General features: G+C 42.2%; 1 protein-coding gene across 2 annotated transcripts; it reads right to left on the bottom strand.

Moving 5' to 3' along the window:
- Positions 1-157: 157 nt before the first annotated feature.
- Positions 158-26,713, bottom strand: add2 (adducin 2 (beta)). Of its 2 annotated transcripts, none has more exons than XM_028578202.1 (14): positions 26,364-26,713; positions 19,364-19,561; positions 18,696-18,837; positions 14,891-15,042; positions 13,950-14,030; positions 13,110-13,259; positions 11,831-11,974; positions 11,434-11,532; positions 10,780-10,956; positions 7,470-7,715; positions 5,959-6,075; positions 5,758-5,844; positions 5,519-5,645; positions 158-1,618 (listed from the first exon to the last, which is right to left on the bottom strand). In XM_028578202.1, exons 2-14 carry the CDS (start codon positions 19,508-19,510, stop codon positions 1,359-1,361), a joined length of 1,929 nt encoding a protein of 642 aa, XP_028434003.1. In that variant the 5' UTR covers positions 19,511-19,561; positions 26,364-26,713; the 3' UTR covers positions 158-1,358. The 2 variants fall into 2 exon arrangements, with proteins under 2 accessions (XP_028434003.1, XP_028434004.1); XM_028578203.1 differs by lacking the exon at positions 26,364-26,713 and adding an exon at positions 21,363-21,481.
- Between the last annotated feature and the right edge of the window lie 442 nt (positions 26,714-27,155).

The raw sequence follows: 27,155 nt of genomic DNA, 5'->3' as shown, positions 1-27,155 counted from the left end.
AAAACATTTGAAAGCCACCGTTTATCCCATATTCCAGCCACAGCTATAGTAGCAGTACTGTAGATATAGTATAGTATTTAGACTATTGTTGGGATTTTTACTTTATAAGGAGTTCAAAATGTCAGCCAAGCAGAGAAAGACAGAGATAAACTTGATGTCCTGTTGGTTTTAAATCAAACTTGATCTTTAATGACTGATACATGGTAACCTTGCAACACTCACTTATACATTCTAATATAAAATAAATTAAAACCATGAGCAAACATCACACATCGGCATTTTGATAACAGCTACTGGTTAAAACAGAAAATAATTACAACTGTTAAGAGGTATTTTGCACACATACATACATTTAAAAGAAGATGGAGGAAAAGTGGAATGTTTAGTACCGTCAGTATCTTCTATTACTGGGGTTCAAACTGCATTGGCAAGCAACACTTCATTTAATGCTTTATCCTGTTTTGGGGTAGCAGAGGCATTTATAGCGACTTGTGTTTTGTTGCGAGCCAGCATATTTCCCGGCTTTCTTTTTTCTTTGTTCTTCCCTGCTGCAATGACGTCAATAGGCTGATAGTTTTACACAAAACCAGCATTCAGAAGAGCACAATCAGTAGCTATCAGTATATTTCTAGATGTACTGCACCTGTGCTCACACAGTATACCTGCAACATCTATCTGAGAATTAGAACCAAATCATGACTAGAAGATGCCTACGATGATGAATAAATGCAACATAGTAGAATGCCAATATACATATGTCAAGTGCCTATACATATATAAGAGGTGCATAACTCAAGGAGACTTCAATTTTCACTGTGTCTTGCAAAGTTGTGGATTAAAAAACAATGGTATGAAACAAATTCGGAGCGACAAGTGCACACGATCACACTAGCAATCCCAGTTTTGGAAAGGAAAGTGTTTGAATGCCTATACAGTGAAGTTAATGAATGGTTTCATAGCACAGCAGGTGAAAATAAGACGTGAGTGATACAGGAACTCTGTGTGAGAGTGTGTGTGTGTGTGTGTGTGTGTGTGTGTGTGTGTGTGTGTGTGTGTGTGTGTGTGTGTGTGTCAAAATGTTGGGTTGTATCCAACCTGGGTAAAATAGCATGTGAAAATAATAATCAGTGTGTTCTAAACTGCTGAAGATGAAATCACCACTTAGATCAGATCAGTGAGTACCAGTGTTGCAGGAAAGTATTTGTAAGTCAATTTCGTACAGCGTGTCTGTGAGTGACGTGTTAACTGACTGTGATTGAACAGATCTGATGTGGTTAACTCATCTGCTTACTCCCGGCATTCACTATGAAATGTTTCCCAGTAGTATTTCACCGGGGGCCCAGGTGTGCGCGAGCGCCTCAGGTCTCGGCTTTCTCCTTCTGCTTCTTGCTCTTTTTCAGGAACGATGGCGGCTTGAACTTCTTTTTCTTCTTGGACGGGGACTTGGAGGGGGAGCCCTCCGGGGTGCCGCCTTGGGGTTTGGGGGGCAGAGGAGCAGCAGGTGTGGAGCTGGTGTCGTTGGTTGAAAGAGCCTTCATCCCTTTCTCCAGCTCCTCGGTCGTCTGCTTCTCCTCCTCGCTGCCGTTCTGTATGGCTGGAGGGTCCGTCTTTGCCTCTTCTGCTCCGAGCATTATAATAAAGAAAAGAAAGCAAAGCAGAATATTCAGCAGCCAGACAGAGAGCATTGAGTGGCGGTGGAGCTGCAAAGCTACATACTAGACGTGTCACTGCAGATGAGCATCCTTGCTTAATGAGAAGTGGGTTGTCATTCTCTGTATTTAACAAGACCAACGCATCAGAAGTGTGTCCTGTGAATCAGTGTGGAGTACCACAGAAAAGGACAGGCCGACAGATACAGAGAGAGAGAGTACAACAGATACAGTAGGTACACAGGGACAGATGGGCTGAAATGTGGCAAATGTAAACGCTCACACAGCTGCTGTAAGACAACAGAAGTAATGTCTGCATTCCATTTACTTTAAGCTGGTGTAAGTAGGGCTGGGTAGCGAATTCAATACTTTTTAGGCACCGACTGTCGTCATTCAATACCCAATTTTAATACCTAAGGAGTAAATCTCACCAGCGTCAGTGAGCCAATAAGCATGCAGCATGCTTCCTATCAAGATCTAATTATGCTGGGTGATTGGCTGACAGGAAAAACTTGTTACGCACAGAGACGGGACTCACGTAGTAGGAGCTGAAAAACAAATGAAAAGTTTTGTGCCGTAATGTGTAATGTTGTCAGTTCTTTTTGTTACAATGGATTTCATAAAATTGGTATCGGAAAAAGCATTGTTTAGGAACCGGTATCGAAATCACTAGGGGTGGGAATCACCAGAGGCCTCACGATACGATATCATCACGATAATTATGTCACGATATATTATAGAGATTTTAAACATATTGCAATATTTTGCGATATATTGCAATTTATTACCTTTTTCCAACTTCAAATGTTTCCCAATTTTAAATGGGGACATCATTTGAAATTGAAAAGGAAACGTTGTCAACATCATTTCTCTTTGTTCATCTCACTTCAATTTTATTGATTTGTTGTCAAGCAGACAACACATATATAATAATAGATCGATACTTGCCGTCTGTGTATCGATACAGTATTGCCATGGAAAATATTGCGATACTATGCCGTATCGATTTCCCCCCACCAACCCCTAGAAATCACGGTATTGGTATCAAAAATGTTTTGAACGATCCCCAGCCTTATGTGTGACAAACCCAGTTGTAAGGCTGGGCAATAATTCAATATGATAATTTATCGTCTTTCAATGGAATCATATTTGTGATTTCCTTTAGGATTTTTGTTAGCAGTGGGGGCAGGTCTGTCCAAACAGAGGAACTATAGGGCACTTAACATCTACAACAGGTCTACACTTAGAACGGACCCACTGCGGTGACGTTTTAGGTGGAGCTGTTCATTTAATAGTAGACTCGGAAGAAAGCGAACGTTTTGACAATAAACTGCATCAACACAACAGTATGTGGAGTTAAACTGGACTTGCCCAATAACCTCTGAATAGTTCTACTTGTTGTTGAATTGCAATGTGAGTGGCAGGATCATTTAAAAGGCAACTGCGACTACATTTTTTGTACAGCCCTATTTCTGATACCGTGGTGGCAGAAATTTTGCCATGGTGGGCCGCCAATACAAAATCAACATAGAGGAAGCACTGTCGAGATATCGTGATATATATTCACGTTGATAAGAACAAGCACATACTAACTCAATTTTCTCAGAAAATCTGTTGTGAAACATTTTGAGGGAATATCATTAGAAGAATTGCAGATTTGTTTTTTTAACATCGCACACGTTTGTGCATGCATGTAAAACATAGTCAGCATATACAGTATATTGTTGTTGTTGTATAATTTCACTTGAAAACCACATTATTGATGATTAGTTATCTAAAATTTCATTGTGAAAAATATTTTGAGAAAGCACCAATTGTCAACCCTACAATAATGTCGCAATATCGATGTATTTGGTCAAGAATAGACCTTTTTCATGTCAGACATGTTGACATGTCATAGTAGGAAAAGCACAGGTGTATTTAGACCCATTACTGACGGCTGCATTCCACTTAGGAGAGGCCCTGGTATTGTGCATGCTGATTCACTGAAATATCTTACTGGGACACTTGATGGAATTGAGCCATCGTTAAGGTTATCAATCTCAGCTGTGCTTTTCCTACTATGACAAGTCCAAATGTCTGCTGTGAAAAAGGTCCATATCGTGATATCAGATTTTCTCCATATCGCCCAGCCCTACCCAGTTGTCAGTGAGCATTTGAAGCATGAGAGGAGCACAAGCAGCACTGGATCACACATGCGTCCATGTCAGACTCGCAGCAGGCTGCTGGTCAGGGCCACGGCGTGCAGAGCAAGCAGGGCGGACAGTCTGCCCGAGCCTCACCTGAGAGAGGAGGGGGGCTGGGCGGGGGGCCCTTTGTGGGGGAGTTAGCGGGGGGAGACTCCTTGTCATTCGCCACCTCCTCCCCTTCTTACACAAATACACACAAATGCACACACAGTGAGGGGCAGTGAGGGTTCAGCTGTCCAGGAAGTTAGAGTTGTGAACACGGTTTACATGACAGTCACAAGTGAAATCAAGGTGCTGTGTGTAACCTGTTTCTTAAAAAATGAGTATCTGTACATTTTGTACCATGCAACAAGAATTCAGCAGGGAATCCGCTGCATGTTTTACAGCACAACGTGGAGGAGGGTGAAAGATTGCACAAGCAGAGCAGTTTCTTACAATGAAAGATGCTGGAATAAGTGAAAACCTGGTAAGACATTTTAATTTGAAACTGAAAGTCTACATTGGCATTTAATATGTTACACACAGCACCTTTAAGACGGTTAGAAGGAAATGTGCAATGCATTATTAGTGAAAGTGAAGGGTAGCATATTAACTTAAGCTGCCTTTGATATACTTTATAGCCAAAAGTATGTAGACACACCTAAATACAGTAACAGGAAATTCAATCAGATGAATCAAAAATATTAAATAAATAATACACAGGGATTCTGCAGGTTTCACCAAGTCAAATTTAAGACTTTTTAAGACCATTATGAATGATATTTAAGACCTTCATCACATCAACTAAGCCCTCAAGTCAAGTATCGCTAAACTTGCACTTCCCCATAGCTGAAGAATAAAATCTGCTTAATGTCTGTGGTACAGTGCGAAAGGGACTTGCGCCAATAACACGAAAGCTGATTGGCTGCAATATAAGTTGCATGTTGGTCTCATTTGTAGTGAAAGAAAAAACTACCACTCTACGGATTCAAAAAAAAGAAAGAGCATTAGCGGTAGCGTTGCATGCACGTAGGTAAATTAAGAGCTGTTTAAAATTATTTAAGACCTAGAACACAATACTTCAGCGAATTCAAGACTTTTTAAGGCCTCAAATTTTGAAATTTTAGACTTTTTAAGACCCTGCGGAAACCCTGAATACAGTTGGTCAAATAATTAAATTGCACTGTTTGTAAGTCAACAAGCTTTAAGTCATTAAGCTTTGCGGTTTTCCCGGTTATTTAAAAGAAAATATATTTTTTATTATCTTTGGTTTTAGTACATATTTAATCATTTATCTATTCCCTATTTTCCCCAAGCAACATTTCCTATTTCCCTTAGCACATTTCCAATTCCTCATGCATACATGATAATCAGATGAGCAAGTCCGTCCGTCCGTCCGTCCGTCTGCCTGCCTGCCTGCCTGTCTGCCTGCCTGCCTGCCTGCCTGTCTTTGTGACTGCCTGCCTGCCAGCCTGCCTGTCTGCCTGTCCGTCTGTTGTTAAATTTTTCAGGCTACGGTGTAGGGTCGGTGTAGGGTGTAGGTGTAGGCATAGATTTAACGCAGAAGCATAAATCACGTTTAAATCTAGTTCTAAACCTGAGAATAAAGAGATGACTAAGTATAGTCTAAGATGATTTGTATAGTACTGTAACTGTATGATTAAGAATCTAAGTAGTTCAGAGGAGTTGAATGAATCATACCATTGGTCCCTCCGTCCTGTTTCCTCTGCACCTCCTTGCGGTACTCGTCCAGCTCCTGGTCTGTCAGCTGGTTGAAGGGATTGGGAGGTTCTGGCTCTGGTGGGACTTCAGGTGGGTTGACTGGAGACTAATAGACGAGCAGAGACACAAAAATCACAGCTTTTAATACCGCAGTTAAAGAGGAAGACTTGGAGAGAAACAGAGACAGATGTTTGGCAAGCGGTGAAAGTGCAGTTTACCGGAGGGCTGTCGACGGTTATAACGCTGGCGAGGACTTGAGACTGTGGTCCAGCTGTCTTCATGTCCTGACGATTCTGCTGTCGGATCTGAGGAGAGCAAATAAAACTCTTGTACAACATTTTTGATTCATGTGACGGTGTCCAGAAGGCAAAGAGGGGAATTGTGCGGGACAGAAAAGGCCAAAGGCAGGGAGAAGTTACCTTGTTCCGTGTCTCAATCACCTCTTGAGGGTTGGTGAAAAGAGGCACAAACTGGTTTGTGGTCTCTATCTTGATGGCTGTGCTGCCAGCTTGTGTCACCTCTTCTGCCTTCAACCACTAAAGGAAAGACAACCAACATCACAATGATCTCACGATCCACTTTAAAAGAAATATTAGCAGAAGTGTATTACTAAATATGTCCAAATAGTAGAGGATCCTGACTGTGTTATTTAGTCACTTGCTTCCTTTAAAAGAGATTTTGTTCCCTTAAAAAGAGAGATAATGAAAACATGAAATCGTCAAGCAGCTTTGATATTTGTCCACCAGAGGGCAGACTCTGCACGGCTGTAGTCCTCACAGGGCAAGTGGGCTTTCCTCTGCAATGCAGAGAAGAGGATAAGAGGGGAGAGAGAGGAGGGTGGGAGGGACTGAGAGAAAACAGAAAAGGGAGAGCCAAGCTCCTCCCACGGATGTAACCAGTGTCATATTGTTGTCATCGCTGCACCTCTGCTTCATCTTTTCTCTAAGGTACACAGATATAAAAACAAATTCTCCAGTGTACATAAACCCCCACGCGAATAACAGGGAAAGTGTTGATTTTGGATACAGAAATACCCTTGAACACACATCGCATATAACCAATTTCTTTTCAAATCATCATTACTCTTACTGTTTCTGTCTTTATCTTAAACCACCAGCCTTCAAGCCTTTTCTTCCTTCCCTCCCTCCCTCCCTCCTCCTCATAGCTCACTTTAATCTCTCTTGGTTCTGATCCCTCTGCTCTCCAGCTTCTTTATATTCTTTTTATTAGAGATGCTCAAATACCGGGCGCCTGGTTAGCTCACCTGGTAAAGCAGGCACTCATATATAGAGGATTACTCCTCAACACAGCGGCTGCCGGTTCAACTCCGACCTACAGCCCTTTACTGCATGTCATTCCCCCTCTCTCTCCCCTTTCAAGTCTAAGCTGTCCTATCCAAATAAAGGCCTAAAATGCCCAAAAACTAAATAAAAAGAGATGCTCAAATACCATTTTTTCCTTCCCAATACCGATCCAATACCAGTGCGTACGAAATATATTTTTATATTATAATAATATTTTTTAATAGCTGTATAATACTATTAGGGTATTGGATCAGTGAGTGGACGCAAGCACTCTGCGATAACGATACCAGCATTTTAGGGAGAATCAGAGGCATTTTCCATTCTGGCATCGGTATTGAAACAACTCTAATTTTTATTTCTACATATCACTACTGACAGTTTACCATTCCCTCCCTGTTTGAGCAGGAAATGTTACACAATGGCCACAATGTAGCATAGTCTGCACAACATTGTGGATGTTGCAATGAATTAGTGCAGATAATTGCACTAAATTGTTGGATTACCGTTGGGACTGTCACAATTATTTCACACATCATGGTTTGCAACTTCGTTTTAGACAATTTCTGAACTCCTTCTATAGTGTGATCTGTTCAGTAAATCAAAAGTAATGATTCCCGGAGCCTCACAGTGGTGCGCTGACCCGGGCTGGCTTGCTCCTGGTTGACTTTTTGGTAGGTGTTGGGGGTGTTGAGCCACCGAGTCCTCTCCTGCTGCTGGCGCTGAGCGAAAGGGTGCTGCCTCAGAGCCGGGTGGACTCCGTCATCATCAAACTGGTGGAAAGCCGTGGCGGTTGCGGGCACCTCCACCTCCCTCCGCGTCCGCGAACGCTCCAGCAGCACAGGGAAACGGTAGGCGTAGCCTGTACGGTAGCCCTGAAAAACAAAACAGAAGAAAGGTGCAGAAAGCAGGCACTTCCCCTATGGTCTGCTATGGCACACTTTTAAGGGATAACTGCACCGACTTGCAAACTTTTGGTCCTGATTTGGGGCAGAGCCAAACCTTTATGGTCTCTTGTGTCATTGCACTCAAAGGAATAGTTCAACATTATGGGAAATCCACTCATTGGCTTTCTTGCAGGTAACAAAATCAGCATACCAGCACCTCTATCACTCACTTATTGACACACAATGTCTCGTTTGTTTATCCCCTACAAAAATTGAAGTGTAAATGGTTATGTCCAGCACTATATCTTGGCCATGGGCTGTGATTTTCTGGAGTCTTTTCGTCACTGTGAGATTACCAGGCAACCAGCAAAGACCCCCTGTAAAACCGGCTTTGTTTTTAATTAAACAAATATAAGATATAATTAGTGAGTTTCTATATTAGATGTACTGGTAGGTGTATTTTGTTACTTTCAGACAGATCCACAGGCTGTTTCCCCCTGTTTTCCAGTCTTTATGCTAAGCTAGGCTAACTGATTGCTGGCTGGCCTTATATTCAATGGGCAGATAAGAGAAGAGTATGAATCTTATCATTTAAATCATACCTTTAACTGATGCCTGTGACTGCATAGTTGACCAGCGATTAAGGTTATTTGTGGTTAAGCTACTGCAGATGCAAACTGAACATTACACGCTGATGCTTTACATTAAAAGATTTCCATCGGAAAACCACAGGAAGGCTTTCATGCTTTTATTGTGGAGCAGCTACAGGAAATGGAGCGGTTTTGTCACGGCACTTTTGCTGCGTTCAAATGATATAGGAGAGATGGTGGAGATCATTCACATCATCAGACAACTCAAGGCGGCTGTAGCAAAGTCGGTGTGCGAGGGCTAAACATACTGTGCACTGATCATACCCACATCCATTAAATGTGGGTTGAACATTATGGAATATATGGAAGGGCTTTAGATGATGTGACGTCTTAATATTTGTTTATCTTTTATATTATCCAAGCAGCTTGCTGGTTATATCTTTGCTTACAGAATAGGGCTGCACGATATGAGGAAAATATCTAATTGCGATTATTTTGACTGATATTGCGATTGCAATGTGATTCACGATATTGGAGGGAATTATCATTTTTGTATCATTATTCTCATTTTCATTGAAAAATATAATTAAAAGAAATTATTGAAGTTTGATTTTTTTTGCGAGGATCTGTACAAAACAAAGATTTCTTCTTTCTTTAGTCTGTAGATCCGATTTGTAGGCAGGGATGTCTGCAGCACCACAATACTTTATTTTAGAATGGTTTGACACATATTTTACCTTTAACAAATATTGCGCCCCCCTGCGACTGGGATATTGCACTAGTCCATATTGCGGTTTTGATAAAATTGCGATTAATTGTGCAGCCCTATTACACAAAAAGTTTCAGTCTTAGTTCTGACTTGGATGTTGACATAAATGTTTTTTATAGTAAATACGGTAAACTCCATATACTGTAACATGAATGTGACATTATCTAACTGCCAATTTTCAATAAAAGAGGATTTACACAGAAAGTAACGGACATTTTAGGTGCTTTTTGTTAGTGGAGGAGTTTAGAATATAGCATGGGAGGAGCGGTAAAAGAAGCTGCAGCCACAGCGAGCTGGACAGATAAAGAGCTGCAGCTGGTGTGAATCAGCAAAACTCCCACACACATCAAGGTAAGTTAAAACCTTGGAGCGTGACACCCTTTCAATTCAAGCAAATTTGAATAGAGGTAATCTCCCATTTTAGTATTGCACTGCCACAAAACTGGGAGACGCATTAAAAAGAGAATGTTTTAAATCAGTGCAGCAGAGACTGAGATACCCTGACTTGTATTCCCTAGTATGGGCCAAGCTCTGAAAACTCTGAAAAATTGGATCCTCCACTTGCTGTAATGGGACTCTTTCAGAGACATGTCTGGTAAATGCCTATCACACTCAGTGCTCCATGCTCTATGCTCTCGATGCCCCTGATGAGGGTTATTTCCAAAACGCTCCCTCATGATGCACAGAAGACATTACATACAGTACAGGCCAAAAGTTTGGCCACACCTTCTCATTCAATGCGTTTTTTTATTTATTTTCATGACTATTTACATTGTAGATTCTCACTGAAGGCATCAAAACTATGAATGAACACATATGGAATTATGAACTTAACAAAAAAGTGTGGAATAACTGAAAACATGTCTTATATTTTAGATTCCTCAAAGTAGCCACCCTTTGCTTTTTTGATAACTCTGAAAACCCTTGGTGTTCTCTCAATGAGCTTCATGAGGTAGTCATCTGAAATGGTTTCCACTTTCCACAAGCAAAGGGTGGCTACTTTGAAGAATCTAAAATATAAGACATGTTTTCAGTTATTTTACACTTTTTTGTTAAGTTCATAATTCCATATGTGTTCATTCATAGTTTTGATGCCTTCAGTGAGAATCTACAATGTAAATAGTCATGAAAATAAATAAAAAAACGCATTGAATGAGAAGGTGTGTCCAAACTTTTGGCCTGTACTGTACAACTAAATTTTTCAAAAGGTGCATATCTCCAGAACATTATGATGCATTTTTGAGACAGACAGTCAGGAGAAAATTAAATTAGTTTGAGACCTGTTTCTGTCTCAGGACCAAACTCTCGCGAGATCTGGCAACACAGATAAGATAACGTTAACTAATGCTGAAACAAAACTAACTTTTCCTAATGCTAATATTGCTTTTAGCTGTGTAAATATATAATGTTAGAAAAAGAAAATATGAATTAGAAATATGAATAAATGATGCAAATATAACTTTTCATCCATCCACACGACGTTCACTACACTTTTGCACCGTTGCTCCCTCTGATGCTTAGTGCCGCCCAAGGCAATTGTGATTGGTTTAAAGAAATGCCAATAAAACAGAGCATGTTTTTCTCCCTTCCCGGAATGCTGTGTGGGCTAGCCAGACCCTCCTCCGCAGCCCTGTGGAGGAAGGTCTGGCAATGCGAGACTATGACCTCAGTCTGGCAGTGTGAGACTACCTACCAAGTTATCCATGGTTCTCATGAGGGCTTCAAACTCGTGCTCCCCGACGCGGCTCTTGTGCAGGGGTCCAAAGGTGGAGCCAGCCCAGCCTACGGTGCCGGCTACGTTGGGTTTATGGATGGTCCGGTCCAGAAGAATCAGGTTCTGTTCACCACCGGCACAGCACAAAGCTGACACCTGGCAAAAAAAAAGCTTTTCTAAGGCCCTTTCTTAGTCAGGAAAAACATTAACTGAGCTCACTTTCTCATGCCCCCCCCCCCCCCCCCCCCCCCACACACACACACACACACACACACACACACACACACACACACACACACACACACACACACACACACTCGAGGGTGAAAATATAACACATGATTGACATCAACCTCTAGGCCTACAGATTTAAAGGATCAATGACCTTACAGTCACATATCTGCTTCCACGGTTGGTCCTGTAGAATTACTGCAGTGTCTTTTTGGCTCTTCTAGTGTATTACACTGCAGTGCAGAGCTGCTGGCTCAATTACACTGAAAGGGTACCACGAGAAGGGCAACTGCTCAGGTGTAAAATTGGTGCATCTACATTATGTACGTATGTCAGCTCACTCTCCCACTCACACACACACACCAACATACATACATGCAGTGACAGCACTGTGTGATCTACCTGGATCTGGCAGGCAGCCTGGATGTGGTAGATAGTGTAAAAGGCCTCCTCCACAGACTCCCCCAGAGCCACGATGCCGTGATTCCTCAGCACCAGAACCTACACATCGTGAAATCCACATTTACACAGCAATGAAAAACCACCTTCATTATTTCTAACGGTTATCAAGAAATGTCCCTGTAGGATATTAGAGGCACACTAAGACCACATTCCAAGTTTAGTCTCCAAGCAGCAGCACCAGCTTGAATAATTAATCCAGTGTAGGACCAAATCACCTTATGTCTTTTCTTCATTCATTCATAAAGCTGGAACAACCCACGTGGGACGCACACTGCTCAACCAGGCAATGATACGCACGTATCAGATTAAATGTCTTTTATCCTTGTGCTCTGCTCACCTTACAGGTTGGGCCCAGGCTCTTCTGCAGCTCCACTCTGTCCTCCTCCTCCTCCATGACTCCGTTGTAGTCGTAATAAGCCACGTCACCGACCAGCAGGGCCTCATGGGACAGAGGCAGGAGGCCGCACTTCATTGCTGAAACCTGGAGACGGTTAGCCGTCAGTTTGTGGCGGCAAAGGTCAGGAAACAGGCTCATATTCACAGTGTTGATGTCACAAAGTCCACGCTGGACAATCATACAGACTCAAACAGAACAAGATGACACTGCAACTGCTACAATTATGACATAATAATATCAAATTCTAAAATATGTAGTTTGAGATGGTATTCTATCTTAATAGTTTGAATGTGTTATCACTAGGGCTGTCAAATTAACCCGATAAAAACAAGTTAACGCAATTTCCTTTTAACACCACTAATTTTTTGTTCTCGGGCCGCTCCGTAGTTTGCAAAATCAGGGAGCGATGCAGCATTAATGTTGTCGATGGCTAGCAGAAACAAAGCTCCTTGAGCAGAACTGGATAAAAAAAAGGGTCTTTCAAATCCCTTCCAGATGGTTCTCTCGACAAGATTAAAGTTATTTGCATGTACTGTCGATGTGAACTGAGTTACCACCGGAGTACGTCAACACTACTTGCTGGCCAAGCATACGGCTGATGCAGAGACCCCTCCTCCCCCTGGCCAAAGGCGGGCCACGCTGGATAGTTTGCAATGGAGACGCCAGGACAACTCTACTCTTGTGGGGCGGCTGTGGCTCAGGTGGTAGAGCGGTCGCCTACCACTTGGAAGGTTGGTGGTTCGATCCCCAGCCATCCAATCCTATGTCGAAGTGTCCTTGCTTGCCAATGCTGCGCCATCAGAGCGTAAATGAGTGTGATTGTTTATCTGATGAGCAGGTGGCAGCCTCGGCCACAGTTCAAACTGTCAACAGCGATAGCTGAATGTGTGGCTACAGCTTGCAGGCCGATTAACATTGTAGAGGACAAGAGTCGGCTTGAAATAAGTCACATTGAACCCAACGACTGCACATAGGAATGTATGCAACATTAGCATAAAGCATATTTGTCTGCTCCCATGTTTACAAGAGCATAAAACATCTGCTTTAAAGTACATTACGAACAGATACATGTGCGATTAAATATTTTCAGCGAATGACAGCCCTAGTTATTACTCTGGATGTGAGCAGCAGAAGTGTTAAAGTGTCTCCTCTGAACAGGACAGGACAGACCTGTGAGCTAATGCTAATGCTCCGGTGGGATGAACCCAGGCTGACTCACCGCAGCCGTGGCCGGTGTGTGGAGGTGAAGCAGACAGCGAACGTCTGGCCGGGCGGAGTAGATGGCCGAGTGCAGGCTGAACTTCTCTGGGTCCACGCCCAGGTTGGTGCTGCCCTTCTCCACCACCTCACCCAGGATGTTCACCTTTACCTGGAAACCACATAAAATCCATAAAATGAGAAACACCTCTCAATACAACCCCACCTTTAACTGTGACCGCAGTTGTCTATATCCACGACGTTCCACTTCCAGGATTGCTCTCGTTCTGCTGGATGTCCCTTACCTTGGGCTTTCTCTGTGTTGGCAATCTAAATTCCAGTCGATTTGTGAGGACTATGGTTAACTGCTCCTTAGATCTCTGCAGGGTAAATCCAGACAGCTAGCTAGACTATCTGTCCAATCAGAGTTTTCTGTTGCACAACTAAAACAACTTTTGAACGTAAACATGTTCCACCAAAACAAATTCCTTCCCGAGGCTATCTTGCAGCGGCACCGATGCTCCGTACGGCGCTAAGCGCTGCCCAAGACGATTGTGATTGGTTTAAAGAAATGCCAATAAACCAGAGCCTGTTTTTCTGCCATCCCAGAATGCTGTGTGGACTAGCCAGACCCTCCTCCGCAGCCCTGTGGAGGAAGGTCTGGCAATGCGAGACTATGACCTCAGTAATAAATTTGCAATTAAATTTACACTGACAATGTCAACAAAAACTGAACATCATAAACTTAAAGGTACAATCTAAGGCAGAGCTTTTGTATTGATTGCATTAGCCTGCACAGGTGTACCTGATAAAGTGGCCATTGAGTGTATGTGTAACCTTAATCCCGACTGTGATTACTCACCAGACTGGATCCAGTCACCTCACTGTAGGCCAGGCCGTCTGAAAGCACCAAGAAGTGTTCCTGTTCTTTACTGACACGCAGCTGTCAGGGAGGAAGAGGGGCATTAGGAAACACAGATGATGGACGTAAACATATGCTCATCTAAGATAATATGAGGTTGTGGTAAAAGCCTGCCCCTTAAATTCCGCTGTGATTTAATTTGCAATTCCGCTCTGATTTAATTTGCACTTTAAATATATGGAAACAAAAAAATAGAAAAATTTAGTTGATTATTATTATATTATTGCTGTCAACAATATCGACATTGATGCATTTGGTTATATTGTGATATTTGATTTTCCCCATATCGCCCAGCTCTAATTTTGACACTCAAATGGCATTTTTCAGACAGACAGGTAAAAAAAAAAAAAATAAAAAGTTTCTGTCTCAGGAACAAACTCTCACGAGATCTGGCAACACAGATAAGCTAACGTTCGTAAACGCCCTAACAAAACTAGTTTCTGTCACGTTTTTATTTAACTTTTCATCCATCCACACGACGTTCGCTACACTTTCAAAGGAGGTCCACGCCCATTAAGGAGACAGGAAGTGTGCCACATTTCATACCATCTGTTAATTATAGAGAATCTTTGTTTTAAGGAATGCGTTTGTGTCTGAACTACCATCTTACTGAACCAATCAGCGTCCGGTGAGGAACTCCAATCTAACTCTTCTTGTATCTAGTTCACCAAACCAGCCTGATCCACTCAGTTCATTCCAGATATGAGCTAGACTCCCGCAGAAGACCAAAGCTGGTCTTATGGTGGGCTCTGACCACCAACAGCCAGTCAAACTGAACCTATCACTGATGTGATGAAGTCTGTTCAGTAGGTATGTGTTCTGCCTCACAACAAAAAAAAGATTAAGCCAAGAGTGTAATGTGATAAGGTAGTGGGACTAACAGTGAGACAGGTGCGGCTGATCTGGGCCCAGCCGTACAGGTCAAACAGGCGATGGACACTAGCCAGCTTGCAGCGCATCAACCTTTCCCCCTTCACCATGCTGCCAGGCTCCCAGCCCTGCAGGTCATTGATGGGAGTCACCATCATCATGTCTGTGGAGAAAAGGGGAGAGAGAAAAGAGAAAGGGAGGGAGAGAGAGTGAGAGAGAGCAGTGAAGATGATGGTATGCAGACACAAAAGGTAAGTAGGAGAGTGGTTAGTCTATATCCACGACGTTCCACTCCCGGGATTGTTCCGGTGCTACCAGAACGTCCGCCGGATGTCACTCTTTTCAGCTGGATGTCCGTTACCTTCCGCTTCCTTTGTGTTGTAATTTAGGACTATGGTTAACTGCTCCTCAGATCTCTGCAGGGTGAATCCAGACAGCTAGCTAGACTACCTGTCCAATCTGAGTTTTCTGTTGCACGACTAAAACAACCTTTGAACGTACACATGTTCCACCAAAACAAGTTCCTTCCCGAGGCTTTGTTGCAGCAGCACCGTGGCTCTGTCCGGGCGCTAAGCACCGCCCAAGACAATTGCGATTGGTTTAAAGAAATGCCAATAAACCAGAGCCTGTTTTTCTCCCATCCTGGAATGCTGTGTGGACTAGCCAGATCCTCCTCCACAGCGCTGTGGAAGGTGCGAAGGTCTGGCAATGCGAGACTAAAGAGTGGCTGATTCTTTTCAAGGTGCATATTTCAACACAAAGAAGGTGACATTGATAGAGCAACTTTAAAAAAAAAGATTATGAGTACAAGGACTTTGGTGAGCTCATATCATCCCCAGCATAGCTCTGCCGAACTTCGGCCTGAGCATGGCCATATCCATTGACGACACAGATGTCTGAAGCTTTTCCCCCCAAAAGTAATTTAACTGGCTAAAATAAACACCAAGATACGACTTGTTCCTCTGTCTGATCATCATCACTGTCAATGATTGTGGGTGGTGGGTAGAGCTGGGCAATATAGCGATATTATATCGACATCATGATATGAGACTAGATATCATCTTAGATTTTGGATATTGTAATATCGTAATATGGCGTAAGTGGTGTCTTTTCCTGGTTTTAAAGGCTGCATTACAGTAAAGTTATGTCATTTTCTGAACTTACCAGACTGTTGTAACTGTTCTGTTTTTTGCCTTTACCCACTTAGTCATTATATTCACATTACTGATGATTATTTATCAAAAATCTCATTGTGTAAATGTTTTATGAAAGCACCAATAATCAGCACTACAATATCGTTGCTGTATCGATATCGAGTTAATTGGCCAAAAATATCGTGATATTTGATTTTCTCCATATCGCCCAGCCCTAGTGGTGGGTGACTGAGTAGGCGGGGAAGTGGATTATCTTGTCGTGACTATACGATCTTTGGTCAACGCAGTGGCTTTTGGATATAGTCTCAACTAGCGTTTGAAGCTACTGTTTTTAGCGTTGCAAATTGTAAGCACTTTCCTTAATCGATTGGTAACATTAACGATTAATCAAGCGATTAATTGTAATTAAAACGTAACTTATATTTTGCTTGTATACTAAACAATACCAAATGCGTTTTATTCCTCTAGCAAAGCTTTATTTCCACAGCATACATATACATTAGTTGCTCTCCCTAAAATGCTCATATTTAGATCAGGAAAAAAAAAAAAAATGCTCTGAGCCAGAGCAGAGTTCTAATGAGCCAGGATAATAACAAAAACCTGTGTGGGTGTTCTGGGCGTTTAACGCTAATGAAACAATTACACAAGTACTGTACATTGTGATAGTTTTCTCTCTGTGGACAAGTTATGTTAAATGAAACGGTTAATTGCCTGTCATCCACACTCTCCCGACTTTTATAGCAGATTTTTCTCATAATTTATGATTTGCAGACAGTTACTGTATACACTGTACTTGTTGTTTTCATAACTTTGATATAATCTTAGGCTATGTTTAGACGGAAACAATCTGAAGAGAAAACGCAAAAGTAGCGTTTGTATTCTGCGTTTAGACGAGCGTTATGGGGGAATCTGCGTGCATATGGTGACGCAAAAGTGTGTGAAATGCAATCCACCAAGCCAGCTCACCTGCGTAGAACCTTCATTCTACATGTCTCCCTCTCCTCCTCCCCTCTCCCTCTCCTCTCCCTAGTAGCGCGAAGCGAACAACAAAAGCTGACAATTTTGTCTGGACAGACGAGGAGGTGGAGTTATTGGTCCAAACAATGCACACACAGACGCACACGCGGCATACACACACACATTGCGTTTTTACCCTTTAGACGGATTAAGATTTAAGATTTGGTTTCACTTTTTTTGCGTTTTTAAGCGCCAAAAATGCGGTCGCAGTCTAAACCAAAGGCACAGCTGATAAAATATTTTGTCGTTTTCACCCGCGAGCGTATTCGTGTAAACAGGGCCTTACAGTGGCACTGCAATAGACCTTTCTCACAGAAGACATTTTAGGTCGAAGTAAAGTGCATCATTGTCAGAGCTGCTTCCGAATGAAGTTTTATGTAGAATGAAAAAATATACAAACACTTTTGTTTGAACTTTGTCAGCCTGCCCGTCCTTTTCTGTCAGCGAATCCATGATGCCACATATGAGGGATTCACCATTTCTCCTCCTAGCCAGTGTTTCTACCCTTAAGGTGTGCCAGTGAACAAGTATGAACAATACGGGGCGCCCTGGTAGCTCACCTGGTTGAGCGTGCGCCCCGTGTACTTAGGCTCAGTCCAGTTCTGACCCGTGGCCCTTTGTTGATGTCATCCCCCTCTATTTCCCCCTTTTCCTGTCTTCAGCTGACCTATCCATACCGTAAAAAGCTTTAAAAACAAAAAACGTATGGACAATACCTGGTTAAATGGAATGCAGCCATTAATTCATGTTATTATAGCACTTGTGCACCCATTGTGAGGCTGTGAGGATGTCAGTAGGGTTGAAGATAATTACATTTTTTGTGTACATTTCTTTACTTTGCTTTTTCATATGATCAACATCCGGTCTCGTACTGAAAAGAACAGCCGGAGTAACGCTTGATTGCTAAATATTGGGTCTAAGTTTAGCAATGGAAGACTCAGGCTAACAAGAGAACACCTGGTTTAAAAATTATGTTTAATTCAGCTCGTGCTAAAACTATTTGCTGCGGTCCATGAGACCTACGGGCTAACAATGACGTAAACTCACCATCAACGGAAGTACATATTCAGGATGAAGAACATCAATCAACTAGCTAGCAAGCTACACGTTGAAAACAGCACGTTTTGAAAAAACATTTAAATTGTGCAACAAGGCAGGCCTGTTGGGTTCTTTCGGGGAACGATTGTAAAGATTTACAAATAATCTGTTTACGGCATTTACTCTCTTACTGGGACGTTTTGGGACTGATTGTTGGGATTGCTGTGGCAAATACTGAGAGGTGAAAATCCCCTTTGCATTCAGTCCGAACATCAAAGTGTAACACTTCGACTATGAGCACCCAGGCTAACAATAGAAACTTGGGTAACACTGTACTTGAAGGTATCTACATAAGAGTGACATGACACTGTCATGAACACATGACACAGTCATGACACATGAACCCTAACTCTAACCCGAACTTGTCATGGCAAAAACCGAATGACCCTTACTAAAAAAAGCGTTATGTCATAAATGTTTATGACTTGTTCATAATGTTTATGACACGTTCATGACAGTGTCATGTCACTCTTATGTAGATACCTTCAAGTAAAATGTAACCGAAACTTGTATGTTGGAGATTTGTTTGAAAGTCTTGTGTACGTACTAGAAGGGGTGACCGGCAGGGCGGCCGGGGCGCCATGCGAGGCCATGAAATCAGCCAGCTGTCTCAGTGCCCACAGGTTGGATGAGCTGCCACCCTTCTTCATCTGTTCCTGGATCAGCACATCCAGCTCCTCCCTGAATGACTACACACACACACACACAAACACATGTATTAATATATTATCTCACACGCACACTTACAGACCACACAGTTTCATAATAATACTCAGTGTGTAGGAGTTGAATATTTCGGTCTTTGGCCACCACAAACAAAAAGTCATGCCATCAGAATGATTTGAAAGACGCTATGATCACATACACATTCAGGAGGGCTTTGAACACACTCCTACACTACAGGGGCGAGGGCAAGTAAACACATTTAATGAGTCAGCCTCTCTCCATCGGTCCTTTCACCTCTTCACTTCACACAACTTCATCAGCGTCATGTAGCCTTGCTGTTGCCCTCCCATATGCAGGAGCACACATAGTCATGCACTCAGAAAGGGGTCCAGCACTGACTGCAGCTCAAGCTGTCAAGTGGCATTTGCAAACAGATTTATTGTAATGTGAGGAGATAACCACATCTAGAGGAGAGGGGAAAGAGAAAGAGGGAGAAAGAGGAAAAAAGCTTAAGACATTAAATCATTCAGAGACAAACAGCCATCTCACCGGACTCTGGAGGAGGCTGGAGATGCGTTTCTTATGCTGGGGTCCGGAGCTGGGTGTGGAATGCTGAGGAGACAGGAGGCCCTCAGGGACCCCATCACTGGGGCTGCGCTGCACCGGGGTGCCTTTGGGGGTGGGCGACTTGCTCATCTTCTACGGTTTTGCAGTTGATGTCTTCCAACCAGGGGTGGGTTTGGATAACTGTAAAGAAAGAGTGTCAATATTATAAATGCTGCTTAAATAGTACTTTTTAGAACACTGCCATAACGCAAGAGTTAGACAGAAACTACAGTTGTGCTAATTTAATTGACACTTTTTAGACTGTTAATGGCAGCTACAGGTAACCATTTTTAATGGAATCGTTTGACATTGTACTAAATGTTTTTTCTTTTATTTCAGAGTTAGATGAGAATATCCATACTCTCATATGTCTGTTAATTGTTAATTATGAAGCTACAGCTACCATCTAGTTAGCTTAGCATAGCACAAAGACTGGCGGCAAGGCAAAACAGTTATGAGTAAAGAGTCAAAATGAAAAGGTATGGGTTTTACGGGGGTTGTGTAGCAGGCTGGGGTTCAGTGACTCGCCCAAGGACACTTGGACACGTGGACAGGCGGAGCCATGGATTGCACCGCCGGCTCTACCTCCTACTGCTGCTGCTTTCAGCTGCAGACCACTGAGCATCTACTTCCCAACCCTGACTTTGACTATAGACCTTTTGCGCGGCAGATATGTTGACATGTCATAGTAGGAAAAGCACAGGTGTATTCAAAACCATTACTGATGGCTACAGTCCACTTAGGAGAGGCCCTGGTATTGTGCATGCTGACTCACTGAAATAGCTTACTGGGACACTTGATGGAACTGAGCCATCGTTAAGGTTATCAATTTCAGCTGTGCTTTTCCTACTATGACAAGTCCAAATGTCTGCTGTTTAAAGGGTCCATTCTAGTGTTTTCTGCAAGAGACATGGCGAAAGCCAGGTGTGGCTCAGTATGCTTGCAAAATTCACTACTTTTCTCAGACCCCATGTCCCTAATTTACTTTATAGCATTGAGTAACATCCACACAAACAAACAAATGATCCTTTGAGCAACAATGGCAGGTACAGATTACCAAATGCCAGCATTTAGCCACAGTTTGGATTCTTCAACTAACAAGTGATGAGATGCAGTCCATTATAATACAGAAAAATACAGTTAATTCAGCTTAAGAACAGTCTGGACATCAGCCTGAAGGCACATAAGTCAGAAACACATTAGAAATTGCACACACTCCCACTTATACTAACAGCGCACAACAAGCTGCTGACAACTAAACAAGTGTTGAGCTTTCTCTAGCCAGAGACTTGCTCCATCATGAAGGAAACATAAAGGACACAGTTTGTATTTTGACATTTCTTTTCAATTTATCACTTCCTGTTCATACCTAATATGAAATTAACCGAGTGGGCAGAGGAGGTGAACGTGCAGTGCAACGGGAATGGGGCTATGATATGATTAAAAGATTAAAGAAGGAAAATTAAAGACATTAGAAAAAAAATCAAGTCTATGAAATTAGGTTTTAAGAAGAAAAAAATGTTCTAATTATAGTAGCCATATGCTCTCAAAGCAGCCACCATAATCCTGTTCATTGCTACCATGGCTTATACTAAGAAATCTAAGTAAATGTGCAAATGGAAGAAGTGCAGTGTTTAATTTTCCTGAGCCTATGCTTCAAGCAGTCCACAAAAGCCCTGCCTCAGGATCCAGAGGTGCACATCAGCCGGAACTATGAAGCGATCCAGCAAAGAGAATTAAATATTAAAGAACAATCGTCCGTTCAATCAATACGCTCATTTATGTACAATTAAACCCCTAAGCAAATCCTTCTCTATCTTGCATTAACGTGAAAACAGAGTTTCCTGCCGGCAAGTGCAAAAATAAACAGTATATTTGAGTTACACGTTAAGCCTGGATTTCTTCGTATTTTCAAATGTCAGCATTAAGATGAGAAACCTACCCTTGCATTAAGGATGCTGTATTCCTCAGGGAACAGGCCGAGTGGAAGAGCAGAGCTGTACCACATGCAGCATTAGCAGAGCAAACATGCAGACAGCAGCATCAGATCCACTAACAGGAAGTTAGCTAGTGATACGGCTCGGTAATTGGAGAAAGAGTAAAGAGTTACCGTAAGGCCCTTTACAGAAGAGATGGCCACTCCCCGTCACTCACTCACTCACTCACACACACACACACACACACACACACACACACACACACACACACACACACACACACACACACACACACACACACACACAGAGCTGCAGGGAGCAGATAAGGTCCCAGGCACACCACACCCTCTCTCCTGTGCAACTGACTCAATTACTTTAAAAGTTTCATTACTACATTACATAACTATTTGTGCATCTCTGATCACATGCGTTGTCAATCCCAAATCCCATTCCTCGTGTCTCTAGCATTCGGGGCAAGCTTTTAAGATGCTCACTCTAATAGCACAAGAGTAACTTACATCTGATCCATGCGCATTTCTAAATCTCGTCGCATTGCACACAAGAAACTCTGACGGATGACTAAAACCTTTAATGTGGTTTCTGGAGAGAAAAAAAGGAAAAGAAAACTGTGCACTTTAACTCGACAGTGGCAGACTTCCTGCTCTCAAAAGCACTGAAACGTTCCATCAGCTATCCGACATCATCAGCCATTCACTAAATGCACAAACAAAACTCCCCAAGAATACACTGACACACATGCATTATTTTGTTTTTGTTATGATTATTAAGGAAGAACTGCAATCCAAAGTATTTACGTTTTAAATAGATTAGTGTTTTCCTTTTTATTTGAAGGTCAGTTTTTGGTTTTAAGCAATCACAAACTCTGATATTTATATCTTCATTCAAATTTAACCACATGGATGTTTATTATATATATATATATATATATATATATATATATATATATATATATATATATATATATATATATATCAATCAGTGAGTCTATAAAAGACTACATTTGAGGCAGCAGCTCTCTCTCTCTCTCCCACAATAGAGGTTGGTTCACAGTGTGTACGGCTCTCTCTCTCTCTGGGGGTAGAGGGGGCCCAGCTGCTCACAGGCAGCAAACAAAAAGCCTCTCTCTCCAGGGACGGTCCTAATGACTGAGGGGAGACATAGGGATCTGGCTGCTGGCCCACCATCGCTTTTTCCTCCTCTCATCCTTAGCATCATCACCTCACTTTTGTTTCAGAACATCTCAGAAAGTAGGGGAGCCGCCAGTCGTTCCTCTTCTATAGCTGCATTCTCATCAGACCGCAAAAGCGGAATTCCAGTTGTTTAAATAGTTTAAAACTATCAAACTAATATTATTATCCTTCATCAGAAACACACCAATCACTGAATGTATTGCTACTCTCTCTGCTTGGGGGATATTCTGAGATCTTTGGCCTAATCCGTACCCTAAAACCCCATTATTTTTCCCACATTATGTTTACATTATCTTCACATATGCATGCCTGTATTGACTGCTGTAAATCTACCCACTTGAAGTGGTTTTATGAGATCTGTGTCTGGGCACTGACATCCAGCAGCAGAGAGGCCGATAGGGGCATAATTACCTAAGTAGCTCTGGATTGATTTTCTTTTGCTTTGCTTTCATTAAGTGTCATAATGGCCGGTCAGTGGATCCCCATCAGTTATGTAACTAGTTTCTATCAAACCAAATATCTATAATAAAATAACATAAAGATCAATAAGTGTAATCATGTTCAAAACTATTTGAAAATGATTTCCAAACAAAGCAAGTTTTTACTTTCTAAATTTACTGCAACTCATATTTGTCCCTTCATTTGATGTTAAACACCACGTTATAATCGAATGTAAAAATGTGTTTAGAGGTCATATATTAGCCAGTTTGAGAATGAATGAAAAAGTCTGCACTACTGAGATAGGCAGATTACATCTGTATCGCATACACCTACAGTATAATTAAAAACTCAACTGCATTTCGGGGCCGGGTTGGGTCAGTGGTAGAGCAGGCGCACATATACTGAGAGGTTTATGCCTCGACGCATAGGTCCAGGGTTCGAATCCGACCTGTGACGATTTCCTGCATGTCTTCCCCCTCTCTCTCACCTAACTGTCCTGTCAAAAATTAAAGGCGGAAAAACCCAAAAAAAATAATCTTTGAAAAAAAAAAAAAAATAACAAAAAAACTCAACTGCTTTTTATTGAACACAATTGTTTCAGGACTTTCATTCTAATATTCAACAGACAAGAGTAAGATAAACCTACACTAAACCAAATTATGATGGCATGTTAATATAACTTACAAGTGCATGGTTGCTCTATTCAACGCCCAACTAAATGGACTCATTAACTCTAGACATCTAGCAGACTTGAGAGTGCTTTCCAGAAGTGCATCATACACAAAATGCATAAATGATGTAGAGGTGGAATCATTTCTGTTGAGTCTGTGCTGGGCATTCTAGTCTCTGCGCAGTCTCTAATGGGACATTTGGCATCCACCTAAATGTAAATAAACAATATCAAAATATAGCAAACACTTAAGAAAAGGAGCAAATTGAAAAGCAGCCGAAGACAGGTGATTGACTCCATTACAGTCGAGGGAGTTTTAAAGTGGTTTCTATTTCATTAACTACATAGTATTGGATTATTATTGCTAATGTGACAGGAATTGCAACTCCAACAAACTGCAAATATATATATAGTTCATACAAGTTTAATAAAGAGAGCTTATAGAGGTAATCATCAACTGCTTGTTTACTTGGCCCCTACGGAAGAGGATTAGGGCCACATGTGAATACATGTACTTGAGTTCTGAGTTTTAAAGTCAGAAGTCACAATTCTGACTTTAAACTCAGAACTCTAATACATGTTCCACATGTGGCCCTAATCTTCTTCCGTACCCCTCAAAATATCATGTTTGATTTGCAAAAACGACACACTTGATATTAAGATTTGTCTCGGGCAAGCCGTACTGCAACGTGTTAGAGCTGCAAAAATCAATTTAATAAATCGATTAGTTGTGTACTATTAAATTAATCAACAGCTATTTTGATAAGCAGTGTTGGGAGGTGTTTAAAGCACGTCCAGCTGGGAGGAGGCCTCGGGGAAGACCCAGGACTAGGTGGAGGGATTATATCTCCAACCTGGCCTGGGAACGCCTCGGGATCCCCCAGTCGGAGCTGGTTAATGTTGCTCGGGAAAGGGAAGTTTGGGGTCCCCTGCTGGAGCTGCTCCCCCCGCGACCCGACACCGGATAAGCGGACGAAGATGGATGGATGGATGGATATTTTGATAAGCGATTAATTGGTTTGAGTCTTTTTTTTTTAAGGAAAGAAAAGGTAAAAGAAATGTCTGATTCCAGCTCCTTAAATGTGAATATGTTCTAGTTTCTTCTCTCCTCTGTGACAGTAAGCTGAATATCTTTGAGTTGGGGACAAAACAAGACATTTGGGGACGTCATCTTGGGCTTTAGGAAAACACTGACATTTTTCATAATTTCTTGGCATTTTATAGACCAAACTAGTCGATTAATTGACAAAATAATCAATTGATAATGAAAATAATCATTGCAGTCCTACAATGTATAATCACAGTTTCTATATCTATTAGAGATGAGCTCCAATACTGTCTAAAACGCTGGTATCGGGAAGTACTGGAATTTATGCACCGATCTGATACCATGTAATAAAGCCCTAAAGAAAATCTACGTTAAAAGTAGTTTATGTTCTTTTTCCGTTATAACTGACATAATAAAAAAAGTTCTGTGGCATTCATTTTTTGTATTTGTTCATGTTTTACAAAGAGTTTAACAACAAAGATAGAATTATATCACATCCATACAGGGACAGTAGTACACAGTTGTTAAAACATAATAAAATATATGACACACTGGTAATGGATCGGTACCCCGTATCGGCCGATACGCAAGTTCAGGTATCAGAATCGGTATCGGGAAGCAAAAAATGGTATCGGGCCATCTCTACTATCATTCAAGTAGTAGTAATATGAGTAATTCTACACCCTATTTAGATTAGGGTTAATAATATGAAACTAAATTCCACTATCATTGACTTCAACTTTCACCCTGCTGTGGCTGAGATGAATCCATCCTATGCTTTCATCAGGGGTCTAGGCCTATTGACCAGGTACTCCGTGTGAGCGCAGGGCAACAAATCGTGTATATTTCAACGCACAATATTGTTTGATGGCTTTTTAGCATTCTCCGTTCCTTCACCCACCCGCTAGCGGCCCGCGCTCTGCATGGCTGCCTAGCAACAACCGCACGCGCTGCAGCATCAGCACCAGCACCAGGGGATCCGCTAATGGCCACCCGCAAAACGCAGAGCGAGCACCAGCAGAGAAGGCTCAACGCTGCACGACTCGACTCTGTAAAGAACCGAGCCAACGGGCATTTCAAAACAATCGCTTTTATTTTCAAATGAGCACAATAGCTCATCACGCCCCGCGTGTTGCTCCTGACAGCGTCCGGTACAAACACACGGGCTGAGCCCCTGCAAAATAACAAGAAGCCGTCGCTGGCACGCTAATGAGCGAGATTAGACAGTGCATGGCTAAAGCCCTAGGAAGCCACTGCCATCACAGACTCGTAGTCTCACTCTAGGAATACACGACATAAACGGTCCATACGGGACCTTGAACTCGGTCCCGGGCCTTCATCTGCACAGCACACTGAAGAAAAGACAGCATGGGCAATATGGAGAGGATGCTGTGCGCTATTGCACTATGCTATTTTAATAACAGTATACAAGCACATCTATCAATCTAACCGTAGGAAGGGAGCGGGATGCACCGACAACACCATTAAACATCAGGCATAAGGACGCCGAGACATCATCGGCGCACACACAGCTCATGCACGCGTCTGGAAGGACCTATCCTACGCCCAGCCATTTAACCGTGATTGCCTTTTTTCGACACAACTAAACACAAGTGTTAGCAGGCAGTATACTCACCTCAGTGCATCATCCTCAGGACCGTGTCTTCTGTGTGGGTGCGGCACACCCACATCCGTCCTCGGAAGAAGCAGATGTAGTTAATTACAACAAATCTGTCCCCGTTTGGCTTGCGACACTGGGGTTCCTTTGTCAGACTATTCCAGGGCCTCAGCTGGTACCAAGTCAATGGATCCTGATGTTTTTCATCGCTCGGTGCGCCTGGACCAGCCCACCGCCACGCCTGTCCACAGTCTGACACCCAAGGGCTCCCGCTCATACACCCACAGTGGGGATCACTCTTTGCACTGCGCTTAGTTATTGTGTTTATAAAAGGCATACATATAACGTACAGCCCCGCTGGATATCTAAAGCTGTCTCCTAAAACGTTTTTAGTTGGCTATAGGCCCGGCCCAAGTCGGACAATATATATGCCATGAAACAGGCGCCCCCTTCTGTTCTAATGGAGAACAACCTGTACACTGTAGTACACAAATACACATTAACTCTGAGATTGGAGCCCACAAAAAAAGTATACTATACAAGTACTGTAGCCTACTTAAGTAGAAGTTTAAGTTACTTGTACTTTACTTGTATTTCCATTTTCTATCACTTTAAACTTCTACTCTTCTACATTTCAGAAGGAAATACTGTCTCTTATTTAACAGCTGTGGCTACTCACTAGTTACATTGAAAAATAAGATTTTCCATAAAAACACAGTAAGCTAGATGAGGCAATGAGACTATCAAACACTACAATACAAGTTTGCTCCACCTTTAACAGTTTATTCCATTTAAATGCTGTTTAAATGT

This window comes from Perca flavescens, chromosome 5, assembly GCF_004354835.1.
Source record: "Perca flavescens isolate YP-PL-M2 chromosome 5, PFLA_1.0, whole genome shotgun sequence".
In the NCBI taxonomy this organism is placed as follows: Eukaryota; Metazoa; Chordata; class Actinopteri; order Perciformes; family Percidae; genus Perca; species Perca flavescens.
This window is presented reverse-complemented; position numbering and strand designations above follow the sequence as displayed.